The sequence below is a fragment of the Ascidia mentula genome, chromosome 6, assembly GCF_947561715.1.
Source record: "Ascidia mentula chromosome 6, kaAscMent1.1, whole genome shotgun sequence".
In the NCBI taxonomy this organism is placed as follows: Eukaryota; Metazoa; Chordata; class Ascidiacea; order Phlebobranchia; family Ascidiidae; genus Ascidia; species Ascidia mentula.
Genome location: NC_138571.1, coordinates 6,394,349 through 6,411,378, shown reverse-complemented (window position 1 = coordinate 6,411,378; position 17,030 = coordinate 6,394,349). Strand labels below are relative to the sequence as shown.

At 37.7% G+C, this 17,030-nt stretch overlaps 2 protein-coding genes across 2 annotated transcripts; both read left to right on the top strand.

Annotated features, from left to right (window-relative positions):
* The first annotated feature begins 2,254 nt into the window (after positions 1 to 2,254).
* LOC145907042 (uncharacterized) lies at positions 2,255 to 3,467 on the top strand. Its single transcript, XM_082994482.1, has 4 exons — positions 2,255 to 2,309; positions 2,573 to 2,652; positions 2,997 to 3,101; positions 3,225 to 3,467. Exons 1-4 carry the CDS (start codon positions 2,255 to 2,257, stop codon positions 3,465 to 3,467), a joined length of 483 nt encoding a protein of 160 aa, XP_082850608.1.
* Positions 3,468 to 12,705: 9,238 nt separating this feature from the next.
* On the top strand, positions 12,706 to 16,102 carry LOC145907041 (uncharacterized). The gene is made up of 5 exons (XM_082994480.1): positions 12,706 to 12,720; positions 13,074 to 13,219; positions 15,268 to 15,355; positions 15,415 to 15,524; positions 15,856 to 16,102. Exons 1-5 carry the CDS (start codon positions 12,706 to 12,708, stop codon positions 16,100 to 16,102), a joined length of 606 nt encoding a protein of 201 aa, XP_082850606.1.
* Positions 16,103 to 17,030: the final 928 nt, after the last annotated feature.

Genomic DNA, 17,030 nt, shown 5'->3' with positions numbered 1-17,030 from the left:
GGGTATCACGACCTTGCTTCGTAAGGAATTCAAGGTGGGATGTCGTGCCTGCCGCGAGAATGTCCAAACTGACTGGAATTCCTAAAATATAGAAATATTGCTTCATTACATTTGCTGTACAATATGATTAGGGCGATAAATTGCGCATTTCGTAATGTTCGATTGAGTGCTTTTTTCCATTTCATGAAATGATAAAATATATAATTTAATGATATTGCTTAACATAATCTATTGAATGTAAAACTTATCTCAAAGCATGACAATATAACACGTTTATAGATGTTTTAATGCTGACTCTCCTTTCTTTGACGCGCGAAAAATATCTCGTGGGGAACTCAAGTGAGCACGTGGCAAAATCGCATTTTTTGGTACCGACTCGTTTTACCCGCCAGTAAGGAATTAAAACGCGTCCAAACATAGCGCGGTTTATTTTCTACGAGCGCCGATCGCGTCCGTGGAGATTTCAAACAAACACAAAAGCAAATCCGGAACAGCCAATGAAACAACTTGCGACAGAAATTTCAAGAGCGCAAGGAGTCGCATCTCGTGACCATAAGAAGAAACTGCGCGTCCGGTAGCGTTTTTCAAAAGGACGAGTGGTTGTTGAGCTGTAAAGGGGGTGGCATGAAGGACCATCAAAACAAGGCCGAACTTCGAAAGTGAATCGATCGTATTTCGTTAATCATTTCACACACAGGGTTTGGCTTGTTGTTTGAAGTCGAATCGACATTGGTAAATTGGAAAGGAGATTTGTATCAAGTAAAAAGAGATAGCTGTAAATGATAGCTTTCTCATGTTTTAAAAAGATAGACATGTTTTTCATTGTTGATATCCATGGTTAGCTGGCAGAATCTCGGGTTTAACTTGGACGGAGCGAAAGTAAAACCAACAGGCGCTCTTATTTTGTTTTCTGTAGGGTATTATTTTTCAGAAAGAGTTTCATTTACGGTTTTTGCCTCACTGTGTAAGGTGATTTCAGTGTTTCTTTTCCACTGTTGGCACTGAACTTTATAAACCTTATGTAAAAACTTCATTTTTAAATAAATTTGAAATAATGAAATAAATATTTTTAATTGGTGCTCGCTGGGTGGCAGCAGATATTTATTCAATTACTTTTGGTTATTCGAAGAAAGGGCGCATATTTGCTCCAATATTAATTCGACGCCTGACAATTTTTTGACAAGCAACAGGTGGTTTAAAATTAAATTCACGCCTCAAAGAAACCAGTGATGTTTTACCTTTTGCAGCAGGGAAATGGCTCATGGGTTCATGGCAAAAATCTAAAACACTGCATAGAATAGATTATCTTTCAACACGAGCATTCCAAAATGTAACTTTTGTTTTGTGACAAAATGAATAATGAATAAAAATCACCAACGAAACCGTCCAATATACTCCAAATGGTAATCATGGCGAAAAGAATAATTTGAAGTTAAAATTCGACTCACAAGCTTGGCTGCATTTGAAAATTTTCGCTGAAGTTAAAGCAAGATATTGTGTGCTGAAAGGTGAAAACATTCCGTGTACTTACATGAATTTGTTGATGTACCAGTGGTCTATGTTGTTGTCAAAAGTGCTGGTTCGGAAGACTTTTCTAAAGGATACATTTTATGATTTGAGCAGAACCTCGGGTCAGGTGTATTTGAAACCTACGCAGAACTTAAATCGCAAAATGCTTCACAAACGACTGTTGTAGCAAACGAATAAAGAGAAATTAATTGGAAGATTGTCGCGACTCGCTGCCTATACGTAATAGCGACTGTACTTGTGTTCCTGGCGATATAGACTTTTGAACTTAAGCACTTACAACTATTGACTTATGACTGGTAAATTTGCGGGACGACAATCTGTGACTTACGGACGTTTAACGATAAGTTTCGATCGAATGTGTGTTTGTTCACCATTGTATCAGACATTGTGGAAAATACGTGCCATGAAACTCCAAATTTAAGGTTTTCTCATACAAGCCAACAATTTTTGAAAAGCAGCTCATTTTTCTAAAAAAAAGGTCTGAAACATTATTCCTGCTGAGGTATCAAGCCACAAGTCAAATCATTTTACTTTTAATAGTAGGGAATAATGCGACATTCGTTTTGGAATTTCAACACATTTAATTGAAAAAAATTATTGACCAGGCGTGAAACCACTAATTTGACCACGGTCTGTCACGAATTGCATTTCTCTACTTCAGGTTTAGGTCAATTCTCTTTTGCTTTGCTCTACTGTAAGAAGCAAACCCTCACAAGACCACGAGATGACGTTCCAACGGAAATTCCTTTTCTTCTTGAGTGCCGCCATTGTCCTCTACGGTAGGCCGACAGTCGTGAGTGATAGACCTGTAATTACAAACCCATTAGTCCCCACGACAAAGGCGCAGGGATGAATTAGCAAGTTTGTTGCGCGTTGATAATGTAATTTGTCCGTGCCGAAATCGCGAGTGTTGTTTCGTAACAAAATTACCATGTTTTTGCGACTTTTAAAGCAATTTACGACCAATCAACTGACCCAAAACACACAGTTAATAATTTCAATTAAAATTTCACGAATCAAAACCATGCCGTACCATCACCAGGTCACGTGATCTTTCACCATCACGCGCATGCGCAAGATGACGACGCGGAACCAGCAGAAGAGCAGGATGGAAACGAAACAGTATGGAAGTTTCGCTAAAAACATTTGAATAAAAGGCAACATTAGCCGGAAGTGTTGATAGAAATTGCCCGTGTCGTTCCTTAAAGTACTGATTTGTTCCATCCACCATCGTAAAATATTCTACTGATTTTTAGTGCACTTTTGGGTGTATTTTTTATAATTTTACACGGTTTACTTCTGCTTGACACTAGAAGTTTCTACTAACGAGTGTCCAAAACTCTTTAATGCCGATGGTGCAGATCATCATACATATTGAATTGAGATAGTTGCTAACTGCCTATTATAAAATGGTGCAATACGCCGTCCCACAGCCAACCTAAACCAATAGCTTGCTTCTGTTGAAGGATGCCCTCAAGTGCTTTACCTGCGATAGCGAAGATGCCTGTAGTGAGGAACAAGAGGAGGAAACGCATGATGAAGCGACTTGTGAGGACTCTCAAGGATGCTGGGTAAAATTTCTGTTGCCATCCCAACACCCTGACTTTCTTAATAATTATATCTGCGTGAATCCGAGAATGTATTCGAAATTTGTTGCTTGCGTCAGTGATTCTCACTAGTAGTTGTTTTTCCAGACTTGGAGGACTGAAGATGATGGGGTGATGTCGTATCGGCGCGGATGCCAAGATTCATGTACAGATGAAACTATGAAAGAAAGTTGCCAAAAAGCAAATAACAAGACGGAATGTTCGATCTGTTGTTCCGACAATCTCTGCAACAGCGGTTTGATCAATGGCGCCACCTCGCGCATGAAAAACGCCGCCGGCTTAATCACACTTTGCACTTTTGCTACTTTGCTTTTGGCGAGTTCAAACTAGTGAATACTAGAAATGGTAAAAATTGGTAATGAAACAGTTCGGAAAAAATGCGCAAGTTTCGAAATACTGTTGCTCTTAACGTTACTTTCCTAAACAGAGTTGGTTTATGGCTCATCTTACAAAAAGTCAAGTTAAATATCACATATTGGGTTTATTTTGTCCCGAACTTGTACATATCGTATATGTAGAAACTGTAGAGAATCGGAGTGTTTGTTTGGTTAGAATTATTGTAGTTATACGCATGCTGTTGCTTGGTTTCACTTATTACCAATGTCATTTTTTTCTCGCACGCCGAATCAATAAAATGACGCTGGTGAACCAAACGTTGTTTCTCTTTCAACACTGCGAATAATCCATAAATTTCATTGCCAAAATATTTTTGCTTGTGCACGCTAACAGCAACGTTGCCGTTAAATGTTTTAAACTTCCAAAGGAAGTAATCAAGAGCTTATACTTGTGACGTGATGAAACGTTTGGTGAAATTTCAAGTCAAACAGTGCAAGTAAACCTTAAAAGTCGTCAATAACCCATACAAATTTACAATGCTTACGACACGTGTTTATGAAACCCCACAACACACATTCATTGAAACCGTCTATAAAACCAATCAATTCATATTTGTTAGAGAATTGATCAATTTTCATATCGGCAAAGTAAATATTGAGTGGGTAAACAGAACCGAGTTTCATTTTCGTACCTCCAAACATCGATTAGCTCATACGATTTCAAACCAATATAGCAGATATACAGGGCATATCTGATTTCACGTTCGTGTCACCGTATTTGCAACTATTTGGACTTTGAAGAATTGAACCACAAGATTAATACCTTGCACAGGTAAAAATGGTACGTACCATTTATTTTTTATTTTTTTTTCTTCATTTCACGACTCGCTTGTTCAGTCGGTGTTGTTTCTTTGCCTCGGAGGACTTACCAGTCCTCTGGGAGGCCCAGGATTGTTCTTAGAATGTGGCCACTACCTAGCAACGCTAAGTACCATTATTATAACCACTATTATTATTATAACCTTTTGTTAGTAATTGCATTCAAAAATATTAAACGGAAATTCCGACGGAAATGCGTTTTTAAACCAATATAAGTAAAACATCAATGTCTTTCTTGCAATGCGATGCGTATATTTAAGAGCTTGGCACGACTCGATTTCGACTGTTCATTAGGAATTCATTGAATGTATGTTTTTTCCAACTTTCGGAAAAAGTTCTTGGAGAACGAAATTTTGCAAACTGTTGCCAGATGAGAAAAGTACGATTCATCAACACCGCGTAACCAATACCTAACCAAGTTCAAGCAAACCTAAGAATAAATGGCTCACCCAAGCCTTTACACCATTAGTTGAATCCTCATATCACGCTGTGCAAAATTTTTCGCAAACCGCACAGCAGGTTGCAGTGCTGTTGTCAATCATGGTGACGGCGGTTTATACTTGAATTCCTGACACCGACATACGTGTTGAAATTTAATTTGCAAAAATCCCAACTAATCAAACGGATAGAGATATACATATATTAGCAGGTACGAACATTAAACAAACGTTCAAATTTCGTCGCAACTTGTACTTTTGCCGGGCGTGAGCGATCGGAAAATGTCAGAAATAATTGCGATTTTCTTTGCGGTTTTCCGAGTTTGAGCATAATGTGCTTACGTCAGTAGTAATGAAAGTATGATGAATACAATAAATGCTTGTTCTAAAGACGGATTATTACTTTCTTTCTTGTCTAATGTTTGATTTGTTTGATATATTGTTCAGAAAACCAATTTGTTTTCCGGATATTCAACTTAAATGTTACCAAACCTCCTTACAAAGCAAAAAAAAAAAAAAAAAAATAATGTCTGGCAAAAATGTAATAAAATTCCTTTCCAGCAGTTTTGGGTCAATTTACAAATAGATTTAAAACCAAAGTTAAACAGAATCCGGCAAACATTTTCGCTGAAAACTTTCAATTACCCATACAGCAAATACACAATGCAAATAAATTTGTCTGCGCTGTCATGGGGGTCATTTTTAAACTTTTTCGAAGTGGGTATAAAGTTCGCATTCGGAAATAGTTGACAAGTTTCACGTAAAAAGGGCGGATGGACGTCTCCTTACACCCAAATATCTCTTGATCCGTAACTGTTTCGCAACTCAAAAATTTTTGCACCCCTATATGTAAAAAGCCCGTGGGTGAAACAGAAAGTCCGACCTGACGTCTGAACCTTCAGGAAATAACGTCGCTACGTTAGCCGCTCGTTATAGTGTAACTGTTTATGGGAATTTGAATGGGAATTATTTTCGGTCAGCGGTCAAACGGGAGCTCCCTGTCAAACAAAGAAATTCCCTTCTCAATGTGAAACGTGTTTGGGTCGAGCAACAGCAAAGTGGTCATTATGAGAAGAACACAATGACCAGCCATCGGGTGTGGCAGATAATGGGCGCTTAAGCTCTTCTCCCGTTAGGGCGTTTGTAATGTATAAGAAACCCCGACGGGAGCCAGATGCTTGTGGGCGAATGTTACATTTGTCATATTACATAAACAACGGAAGGGTGTTGCTAAAGCGCTGCAAATGTTTACCACAGACAAACCCATTTTGAAAGGTCAATGTACAAGATACTGCGTATTTTCACTTCAAAGCCATTTAACTGCCTTCAGGTTTGCCGATGTTTTTCTTGTCCTTGCACCGCATTAAAATTTTCTGGCAAAAAAATCCCTTGAACGGACTTGATAATGTGTATAAGCTGCAGACAGATGGCCACTATTTTGGCCTTGATAATATTAGCAACAACGTACTTTACAACATGCAAGATTCTAAAAAACAACACGGTATTTTCTTCCCGCTTACTTTAAGACCCGAAATTACACGTGTTGTTTATTTGTGTTTACGTCTGTAGTGCAGTGAGAATAAGCAGCTTCTCTCGGGTTTAATGCAAGAAAAACACTGGTTCCATTTATTAACTCTACTATTACTCGCTGCATTGCACATCATTCAGGAAACCGATGTCGAAATTGCCTCATGTTCCAAGGCGTTTTTCTCACATTCTGTTTAACCGGTTGTGAAGGTGTTCTGAGCGTCTATTACTTCCTTTTTTACATTTAACCCCGTTTTGAAACTTTTAACGTTTTATACTTAACCCTATTAAACAAATGCATCAACTTGAATGTAAAAAATAAATGCATCAAAACGTGTTGAGAATTGTGGACAACCTCTGATATCAATAAGTGCAAGAAAAAAATAATTTGGGTAAAGAATTTATATTTGAACAAAACACTGACGGTGTTTTTAGCGAAATATAATTGTCTTGTATTAAACTCAACAGATATAACTTTGCATATGTTTCAACAAATGTGGTTTGGAAAGCGATGTGTTATATTTTACCTGTTATAAAGTAGGAGTATTTGATGCTAAATGTACAAAATCTACCCAAAACTGTCGTTTTTCCATCGTAGCTTCTTTCCAGAAGCCATTCCCCAATTGTTCTAAATGCTCAATTATAATCCTACTGCATATAGGATAAATCAGAAACACCATGCTGCGCAAAACCTATTGCGGCAACTCTGAAAATTTGCTGTTGGTTCAAAGCCAGCCAAAAGCTTTGAGGCGTTGATAGTTTTGCAGACGCTATGTTGGTGCCGTGTGTAGCATTTGAACCTCAAAAATTTAATTACAAAAGAGGTTTTTGGATTTGGAACATTTTGAAGTGATGACGCTTGTAACACTTTCTGAGATAATGTGTTTAAAAATGAGAAAAAAACGTAATGAACGTATATGTGAATATTCTAATTTCTACGCAATTCTTAAATACATTTTCCCATGCGGTGGTACTTTGTTTAACTTTATGTGACGAAAATATAGTGGTGTCCTTGCGTATGCAACGTTCGCCGTCAATTCCAATTCCTAAACCTTCCGAGCAAATTTATGTCACGATTTGGGATGAAAACTTCCCAATCCGTAACCTTCTCATGCGCGAATAAGTGAATATGGCCGCAAAAAATCCTTTGCGCATAATATATAGAGGTAAGCCTTCCTGCTGGCAAATCGGCATCAAAACGTCATTCGCCGTTTCTCCTAATACCGCTGTCTGCAGTGGAGCGTGCCTGGAATGAGAAAATTACATGCCGCGCACTTAACGTCGCCGTGGTTTACATTTTGTAGATTGCCAAACGCTGCAATCCACCTCAGTACGATGCAAAACCAAAAGTGGAAGAGGAATGGGTTTGGAAAAGGTCGCACTACGTGAATTCGTTACTATCTCAATACTAAAGCAAAATGTAAACTGCCCAACGCAAGCATAACAAACAACACAAAATGTTGCACGCAACAAATAAAGTTCACAACACCAATGAAATTGTTTGCAATGTTTCGTTGCAGTAATTGTGAATGACTAAATGCGTCAAAGAAAATTATTGGATTTCAACATCCCTTATTCGAAGTACAAATGTGTTGACGCCATTGATAAGCCATCCATATCTATTTACAAGAATAAAAGCAGAACAGAATGTCCGAAAAAACTCGGAGCGATATATGCTGAAGGCATGTTGTACCTCATTTGGTTTTACTGTGAGTAAAAACTTGCGTGTCGTCACCACATGTTGTGATGAAACCCGACTTCTGTGTCTCGCCTGCTTTTAGCTGTCGTGAACTGACGTCACGCCAAAAGACACGTGGATAAGCTAGTCACTATTTAAAAAGTGGGGAATTTGGCCACAAACCTGGCACGAAAAGAAACAATAGTTTTTGTTTGTTGTGGAAACGCGCGATTTGACGCTGGTGTCGAACTTCCCGCGGTAAACTGTTGCAAGCAAATTACAATTCGGCAGCCTCGCGCGACGTAAACCGCTGTTACATACCGCCCGTTAAAGATAAAGCATCTGTGGTGACGTAAGCTCATGAAGTTGTGGCATCTCGCTGTGACTCAACTCAGTTTGCTTTCCAAAGATCATTTTCTCAACACCGCTGGGTGCAGTGCGTTGGCGGAGCATCAACTGTTCCTAATGAAATTAATTGCCTTTCTAACATAGGTTTGATGGGCGGGTTAAGGGTAAGCGTGTCCACGTTTTTTGGATTTGATGCCAATGAAATAATGGAATTAGCATAAAGCGACATCTGTGCAACTTCCTGTACATAAGTAACAACGTTTGATGGAAACAGGAGAATTGGAGAAATTGTTTCAAGGTCAAACTTCAAACAATTACATAGGGCAATACTTCCATTTCTGTTGTGTAAACGACTATAGCGATACTTTATCTAATGATTAAAATAGTTCTGCCTTATAAATTATGGCAAGCCTGTGCGTAGGCTTTAATCATAAGCTATGATTTGTTTGTAAAACTCAGCAAAACATATTTGGAACAAATAAAAGCCTTTGACACCAAAGGATAGTTGGTTGGGAGCTTGCCAAGCCTGTTTGTAATTTGTTAGATCCGCCAAAGTGATGAGCAAAACCATCACTACAGAAAGCACAATTAAGGCAATTAGAAAAGTATCCAACGTGAATATTGCAAATAAATTGTCTTATCCTGACTGTTTCTAATGAGAGCACAAACACTTAGAAAGTAAATATTATTTTTGAAAATCTCGACACCACTTTTCACGACTCGGACGGGACAGCGACGACAAAAACAACAGTATACAGACAGCTATTTGTCACCAAGCCACTGAATGCAAATATTTCTATAGACTTTCGACAAAAACATGGAGTAATTTGTCCAACCTACGACACAGTTTTATCTCATGATCCATTTTTCAAAAACAGGTTTTTAGTCAAAATATCCAGACATACGATTCGCAAATGGCAACGTAAATACGTGGGGTCAACGTAAAGCCTCAAGCATTATTATCTTCCGTCTAATCTCCTTTCAACAGACCAAATATAACACAAGTTTTCGCTTACAGTTTTATTTTTAGAAAAGCTATTTAAGTTCTTGTGTTCTTACGCAACACAGAACATCGCAGTGTGTCCTAAAGTTTTCTGCAAAAGTTTGAAGAAATTTTTAATCTTTCCGTGTTACTTTCCTGGCCTTTCACAAATTTCTGTACATTTATTGCAATATCGATATGTCGTGCGACATGTCTGTTAACAAAGGCGTGTGTTAGTTCAAATGTTGTTCAAGGATAACATCAAACAGTCAGTGTACATCAGAGTGTTAGTTTTGTATTTTTCGTCTACACGGCATTCAAATCATTGCACCGTTTTACGCAAAATAAGTGAAAGCGTAAGATTGTTTTGGATCTAGTAAGTTATGCACATTTGAATAACCTTGGTACGGTTTTGAAACATGCCTTTAATTGGTTCTCGATACAAATGTACTTCATTTTTTAACAAAATTGTGGTAATAGTTGCACATGTCGTGTCAGGGAAAAATAATCAGCCATGTTAACTTTGCTCATTCGAAAAAACAGCCTTTTTCCACTTTAAATGCAGCTGAGGAGCACGAACACTCGAGACAGGCGACATTCGTCTTTGCCGAAGTAAAATCAATAGGAAGACATTCGCCCCTGGATTTGTGTTTTAATCGATCTGAGTGCAACTCCATAACGATAGTCTTTCGAATTTTGCCGGATTGGGGTTGGGCCGTTCATATTCAAATCACTTTTAAATTTCCATATGTGCTCACACTTTCTGTGCGGCGAAACACGAAACCGGGCCAGTGAAACTGCTGGCAACAGTTTGAAAAACCCGCGAGAAATTCGGGCGTTCGCGATCTAATGGTACGTGTTGATTTAATTGCGACCGGCGGCTCCAAGTGCGTCTGCTCTACGCTTGTAGGATAAATCTTTCCCCCTCCTTCGGTTACTTATAGTGACACGCCACTTTAAACTTTGACGTAGCCTGTTTCTTTTTGACATAAAAATAAAATCGGACATTTGAAAACGCAAAAATATTGCAAAAAATATTTTTGTCAAATTTAACCTCGTTTTGATAAGAATTTGATTTGCGTTCAAATTTTACAAGTAAATGCTATGAAAAAAATAACAAAACCAGAAGAAATTAAAACTATTCGATCCAACCATAATAATCGACAGTGTCACTGTTGAAAATCGTATACCGGCACAACACCAGGTACTACATGGGTTTTGTCGGTCATTTATATAAAACTGGATACTGATTGTAAATGAAATTACACGATTTGTGCAAACTACTAAAAAGAAATATTGCACAGACACAAAAGCTGCAGCTTTAACAAAAAATGAGACCAACATTTTTGAACGGCTTAAAACTGTAAAGCTGACATACATAACCTGTCTTTTGCGAATACATTATTGCCAACGTGCACGTGACGTGGTATGCCTGTGCGCAACCAAGGAAGGTTGTCACCAAGCAGAAACTTCCGCAACTGTTCCGCAGCTTGCCACTGACGTACTGTCGCGTATATTTGTCTGGTGATGTTGTATATTGGTAAAAATATCATCCATTTTTAAACTAATTCGCACAGAAAATTTATGCTAATGCATTGGTTTCCCGTAGCAAAGGGCATACGGTTTCTACTTGCAAAGTGTAAAAACAACATACACTGACATGCAAATATCAACTTGCTTCAAAGTGGAATGAGGCAACTCCTTAAAAAGATGCAGGAGCGATAAAATGACCGAATATGTCCTGGAAAGTTTCACTTGTTGCGTGGCAACATGTTTTCTCCAACGATGAGCGCCGAAAATTACTCCGAAACTCCGTGAATCGAACCAGGGTGGGGGTTAGTGCGACCTTTAATGGAAGATGTCTTGTTTATTTCTCCAGTATCGTTTGCATTAATAACGAATATTCACGGCAAAATTATTGTCCACAACCCGTTGTGAACACGCGATGTGGGGATACAGTTAACCAAGCTTCAATTTGAACCGAGGAAAGTCGCGTTGAGATTTTAAAGTGAAAATCATACTAAACACATCCGCCCACCCAATTAGAGTGCTTAGCACGGGGAAGAAGACCCTTTGTAGGCGATCGAAACCTATTTGTTACATTTACGGGGACGTGAAAATATTGGTTGATTTCATCATGGAGATTTTGCATTTTCCGTATCCGCCTAAAACATATTCAAATCTAAATAAAACATAACCTGATAATTAGGTTGAGGTGAGGGAATTTGTTTCAAACTGACAACAGATGCACAAGTGGTCATGTCGCCAAACCCATTCCAATGCTATAATTGCAGATTAGGTCGATAATCCAACACCACAGCAAGTCTATATTAAACATTAGAATTATGCAATATCAATGCTGCCACTGTTCCATTTTACACAAGACCCGAAAATAAATCTGATATCCGATTAGATGACGCAATTCGTCACAACTTTAATAGTTTAATCACAATTCAGCGAATGGAAAAACTTTTTTTGCGTGGATTTTAGTGGCGAGCATCCACACAATCGCCGGATTGTTTGTTGTTTTCAATTGCCCACAACCGAAGCGCGCAGAAAGTGGCGAAAAAATCCATGGCTGTAATATTCAAAAATCTCCCAACAGCCGCCCAAGAGCAAGGTGAAAAACGCACTGAATTTGCCCTCTGGCAATTTAGGTGAGATAGCAAAGATTGGCAAAGATTCCACAAACGTAGAAGGGGCCGATGGCCACAGGAAACGAACAATTAGTGGAGGTGTTTTAAAAAAAATTATGTTAGTTTCGGTGGCGTTTTGCCAGGCAACCGTGAGTGTATATAAGGGGTGCGGGTGCGAGCGTAACCATCATTCGTAAAACGCTCACAGATCAGTAATCAGGATTCTAAGAAGCAAAGGTTCAGTTTGAAACCGAATATCAACAAGAAGACAGTTACACTCAACGTCATGTCGAACCTCCAGGTAACAATCTGCAAGCGTCGTGAAGTTACTTCTGAAATATTTGCTGAATATAAATGCATTGCTGATATATAGATGGCACCCACTGATAAATGAATGCGATAAGAAATTATTTTTTTATCAAATGATAGTTTATAGAATATACGTTTTTCTTGTGGACGCCACCACAGTGCTTTTGCATGACGATTGCAAAATGGTGTTATTTTTTTGATTTTTTTTCAAAAATCAAACCATTTAGTTTGTATCGTGCACGATGATAAAAAAGCCAAGCGGCCGAAACAAAGATGATCGTTTGATAGAAATTGTGCGGCATTTAAGATTTATTTCCAACAAGGCGTAAAAACGATTTTGACGTTTGTTGCAAAACAAAAAATTATTGCAATTAAACGAGTATGGAAAGTTAAACAATGCATTTGTGTTGATAGAAATGCAATGCAAAATTGTTACAATGAAGCGTGGAAAGGTTACGTCATACGCTTAGGCATTTACATATATTCCGCCCATAACGTTAAGAGAATTGTTGGGCGTCGGTTTTATAGGGGAATTACGTGTCATGGCTCGCATGAGTCCATATAAATATACCACGCATGTACGCGCGTGTTCATTCTGTAACGTTTTGTATCAAGTGCACAAGTAAGACTAACCTGTCGTGTGAGTGTAAATTGTGGCAGAAAGTTGGCTTGGACGGTATTACTATGCATTCACCAACTCACGAAACTAGCAGTTGATCAGTTTGAGTTGAGCTTATATTAATGCCAGACAGCAAAATGTGTTCAAATCTATTTATTGATAAAATTATTCATTTTTGTGTTTCAGACAAGCGTCGTTTTTTCAGCCGGCCTACTGTTGGTGATATTCGCCACAACCACATTATCTTTACCCGCGCGCAGCATACGATACCAAACTCAACGCCAAACAACGCACACAACTGCATCAACTGGAGGCAACGAATTTCCTGAAGAGTAAGTGACAATTGTAAGATACAAAATCTTTTTGTAGTTTGCTGGTTTACGTTGCAGTTAAGAATGTAAATTGTTTTGATTTAGAAATGCGACCAACCAAAAAAAAACTTAATCACTTATGTACCTATGAGCACAATAAATTAACTGGTACATTTAAAATGCAAGAACGATCAAAAAGCAAATGCATGCCATGGTGTACGTTTAAAATACTTAAATGATTATATTTGTACTTGTTGGCTGTTTTATATTCGGTATCGGTAGCAAACAGTTTAACTAAACTCCAACTTTTTAATAATTTACCATTTGACAATGCAAGCTATTCTAGTGGAATTAAAACAGTTTAAATTCAAATACCGCAAAATAAGAAGGCCTAGTTGACAATACAAAAATAGATTATTGATTTGTGTCCGTTCGTTGGCAGCCATTTTGTTCGTTTTCTGATAATTAGGCAAAGAAACCTAACAATTTTTTGGGGAATACAATTTTAAAACTTGTAGTGCAATATCCCTCTGTAGATTCGATATTACAGCTATATATACCATTTATATACTTGCATAATTTATCCAATCTAATCATGGATTAGCTGTAAAAATACTTACTGTTGAACAAGCGTTTACATTGTAAGAAGTTGGGTAGGTGAATGTAAATACAGAATACACATTTAATATTTTATTTTTATAATTTTTTAGCTCTTATCTATTATTATTATATTTTTAAATTAGAAAATTTGTTCAACATTATATTCGACTAAAGCTCTTTCTGTGTACAATTGTGCTGACGTTTTTTAATTTTGCTGAAGTTGTACATAAGTTTTTTTACTGTTAGATCTTTGTAGAGAGGACATTTCAATTTTTTTAATTTGTAAAACATAATTCAGTTGTTCGAAAATGATTTATTTGATTGTTCGAGTTTGATTATTTATTTACTTATAGCAAATACGACCATGACATACGCTTAATAGTTGTTAATCCATGGTAAAATGAAACAACTTACCAATAAAGCTTCTTTCCGCTTAGTTTCATTCCCTTCTGATATATTCCAATCATATTGTCAGCAAAAACTTGCGTCTATTCCATGGCCATTGCCGGTTTTAATCTAATGTCGAATCGAACTTTGATAAGCTACACTTATATCTAGACAGAAAAACAAGTTTGACATTTGAAAGGGAATTTCTAAGACATAAATGCTTGGAACAGGTTTTAAGCTAAATTGGTTCGCGTGGAAAGTTATGCAAAACTGCTCTTTCGGAAATAATGACACTGTGACCATATGTGGTATCACTTTCAAAACGTCACCCACTAAGTGTCAAGCCTGACAGCTCTTAGATGGGCAACATATAGATGTATAAAATATACACTAAATACTTTCAGCCTTTTACTTGTTAAACGGCCGCGGTAAACTTTGTTGTCGAAGGCGTTTGTTCCCAAATCTTTACATGGAAATATTTGTGATTCACAAGTTTACGTGGAAGTGTGTCTAAAGAAAAGCTCGGGGCTTAAAAAGTTGCGAAGTGCGTTTGCGGTAAAACCTTCACAGAATGAAAATTTGCGTACAAATTCACGACATCATTAATCTCCGCTGGCGGATTATATCTTTGCAGACAAACCTCCAAAACTTAACGATACTGAAACGAAATACGCGCATTTCCAAATCATTCGAGCAAACCGTACAGGATTTGTTCGATAAACTCATTACCGTGAAGATATGCCGCCATTTTGCCAATGTGCAATAGTCAGCAGACACAAAAAATTGCTTGTCATTCCGACACTGAACTCACGCTTAAAACGCAACATCAATTACACTTGCCGATGTGTCGCTTCTGCCGGCGGCCTGCAATTACGCTCATATTTAATTCGTATCTTGCGAAGGAGTACGCCGCATTCTGGTCGCCAAAATTACCACCACTTTCCACGCTTGCACTAAATTGCACACACCACAAGCTGCTGGGTTGCTTTGAGCTTTATTATAACTTACTTCAAATCAATTAGATTAGGGGTTGGGTGCTGCTTCAAAACAATTCAATTAAAACGTAAGTTTTCTTTTTACAGAATACAACGGGAAGTTCGTGATAAGTGGATTTATGATGAGGAGGAAATTCAATGGACGACTTCTGCTCAGGACAGCGATGAGGAATCAGTAAGTCAAATATTACATAATGTAACTGTTTGTCAATCATAACCCTTACGTCATCTTAGGAAGAATGTATTACTGACGGGAACGAATGCCCATATCAGAGTGGAATCACGCCCAAATACAACCCCGATGCAAAATTATGGCAATTGAGCACAACACCGTGGAAGTTTGTGTAAGTCAATAGTTTTGGGCAATAATTATCATTGCTTGGTGTCGATGTTTGTCGAATTGAAACTAAGTATGAATGTCGCACCATCGGTGTCAATTCTTTATACTACAAACATCAAAAAAAAAACAGATATTTTTAAACGGTTAGGAAAAAAGTGATCATCATTGTATATTGTCTTGAGCTTAATTCTTTACATTAGTTCAGTAATCTGACATATTTAACCCACAATCCCCATGATGTTTGTCAAAATGAGAAAAAAAACGCTGAAAACATTCGCTTTTTTATTCTGAATACATTTGCTCTTTTGAAAATAATTGTTTTATTTTGTGTGCAGGACAAACGTGGACCAAAATCGCTTCCCGAGGCGTTTTAGAGAAGCTTGTTGTCTGTGCGTATGGTGCGTCAACTACGATGGTGATGTACCGAAGAAAAGGGAGCATTACCAGAGCGTCGAGGTCAAATCTCAGGTTGTGGTTGGTGTACGAAATGGGACCAGTTTTAAAGTAGAGAAACAGTTTGTTACTATGGGTTGCAGTTGCACGACCAACTCGATCTTAAACTTACATTCTGCAAACTTGTAGTACACTTGTTGCTGATGCTACCACTGCCACATCATGGCTTTAAACTATTTAGAAGTTCAATATTTTTTTTTCATTTGTTAGTGTCCTGATTGCTGCGTTAGTCGTATTTGTTTTTAGTTTATTATTTTCAAAATTTTGGTGAAGCATTTGCGTGCGTTCTACTTATATTGCATGACCTGTATCGTAAAACGATCTGTCGTCCGCACCATTTTGTTAACCAACTCGAAATTTTGCGTCCTCTTATATATTTATTTTCAACTTGCTTCTGCTAATCATTTGTGTAAGAGATATGATATGTTATTGTTGCGTCTATTATGCCGAAACAGTTACAAGTGCAATATATATATGTTGTTAATTTATTTTTCGTATGTGGTTTTCGAAGGAAATTCAAGTCTAAACTTAAAATAAGCGAACCTCACCATATTATTCAAAAGATGCAAAAGCGTAACGATTGGACATGACGCTTTAAATTACTCAAGTGTGATATTATGTTTCATTTGTCAACATGGCTTTTGCGCCAGACTCTCAAAAAACGGTGAATTTTTTGCGTCATATTTACACTGTATGCACATAAGCTGGTCTCGAAGACTGAAACGAATTGTCGTCTGGCGTTCGGTTCTTTTGTTTGCGAGCAAGCGAAAATCGATTTCGTTCAAAAAAATTCCTCGTGCTCGTTTGTATGTAAATGTACGATTTCTTCAGCAAAACTACATGAAGTGTCTTTTCGCATCAATTCAACCGTCACATTATAGTTTTTAACCATTATATTTTCGCTTGTAGGTTAAACCTCTTATGTACTCGATGTATTCGACCAAAATACAAATTGAAAAAATGTCAGTGTGACTATGTATGCGTCTACATCTTATGCACAGATCATTTCGTTCACACATCAGCTGCAAAACTACGAACTTTTTCTCGAACGCATCTG

Coding starts and splice junctions, on each gene's coding strand:
- LOC145907042 (XM_082994482.1), top strand. CDS start 2,255: ATGACGTTCCAACGGAAATTCCTTTTCTTCTTGAGTGCCGCCATTGTC. Junction 2,310..2,572: donor TGCCGCCATTGTCCTCTACG/GTAGGCCGACAG, acceptor TACCATCACCAG/GTCACGTGATCTTTCACCAT. Junction 2,653..2,996: donor AGCAGGATGGAAACGAAACA/GTATGGAAGTTT, acceptor CTTCTGTTGAAG/GATGCCCTCAAGTGCTTTAC.
- LOC145907041 (XM_082994480.1), top strand. Junction 13,220..15,267: donor GGCAACGAATTTCCTGAAGA/GTAAGTGACAAT, acceptor TTCTTTTTACAG/AATACAACGGGAAGTTCGTG. Junction 15,356..15,414: donor AGGACAGCGATGAGGAATCA/GTAAGTCAAATA, acceptor ACGTCATCTTAG/GAAGAATGTATTACTGACGG.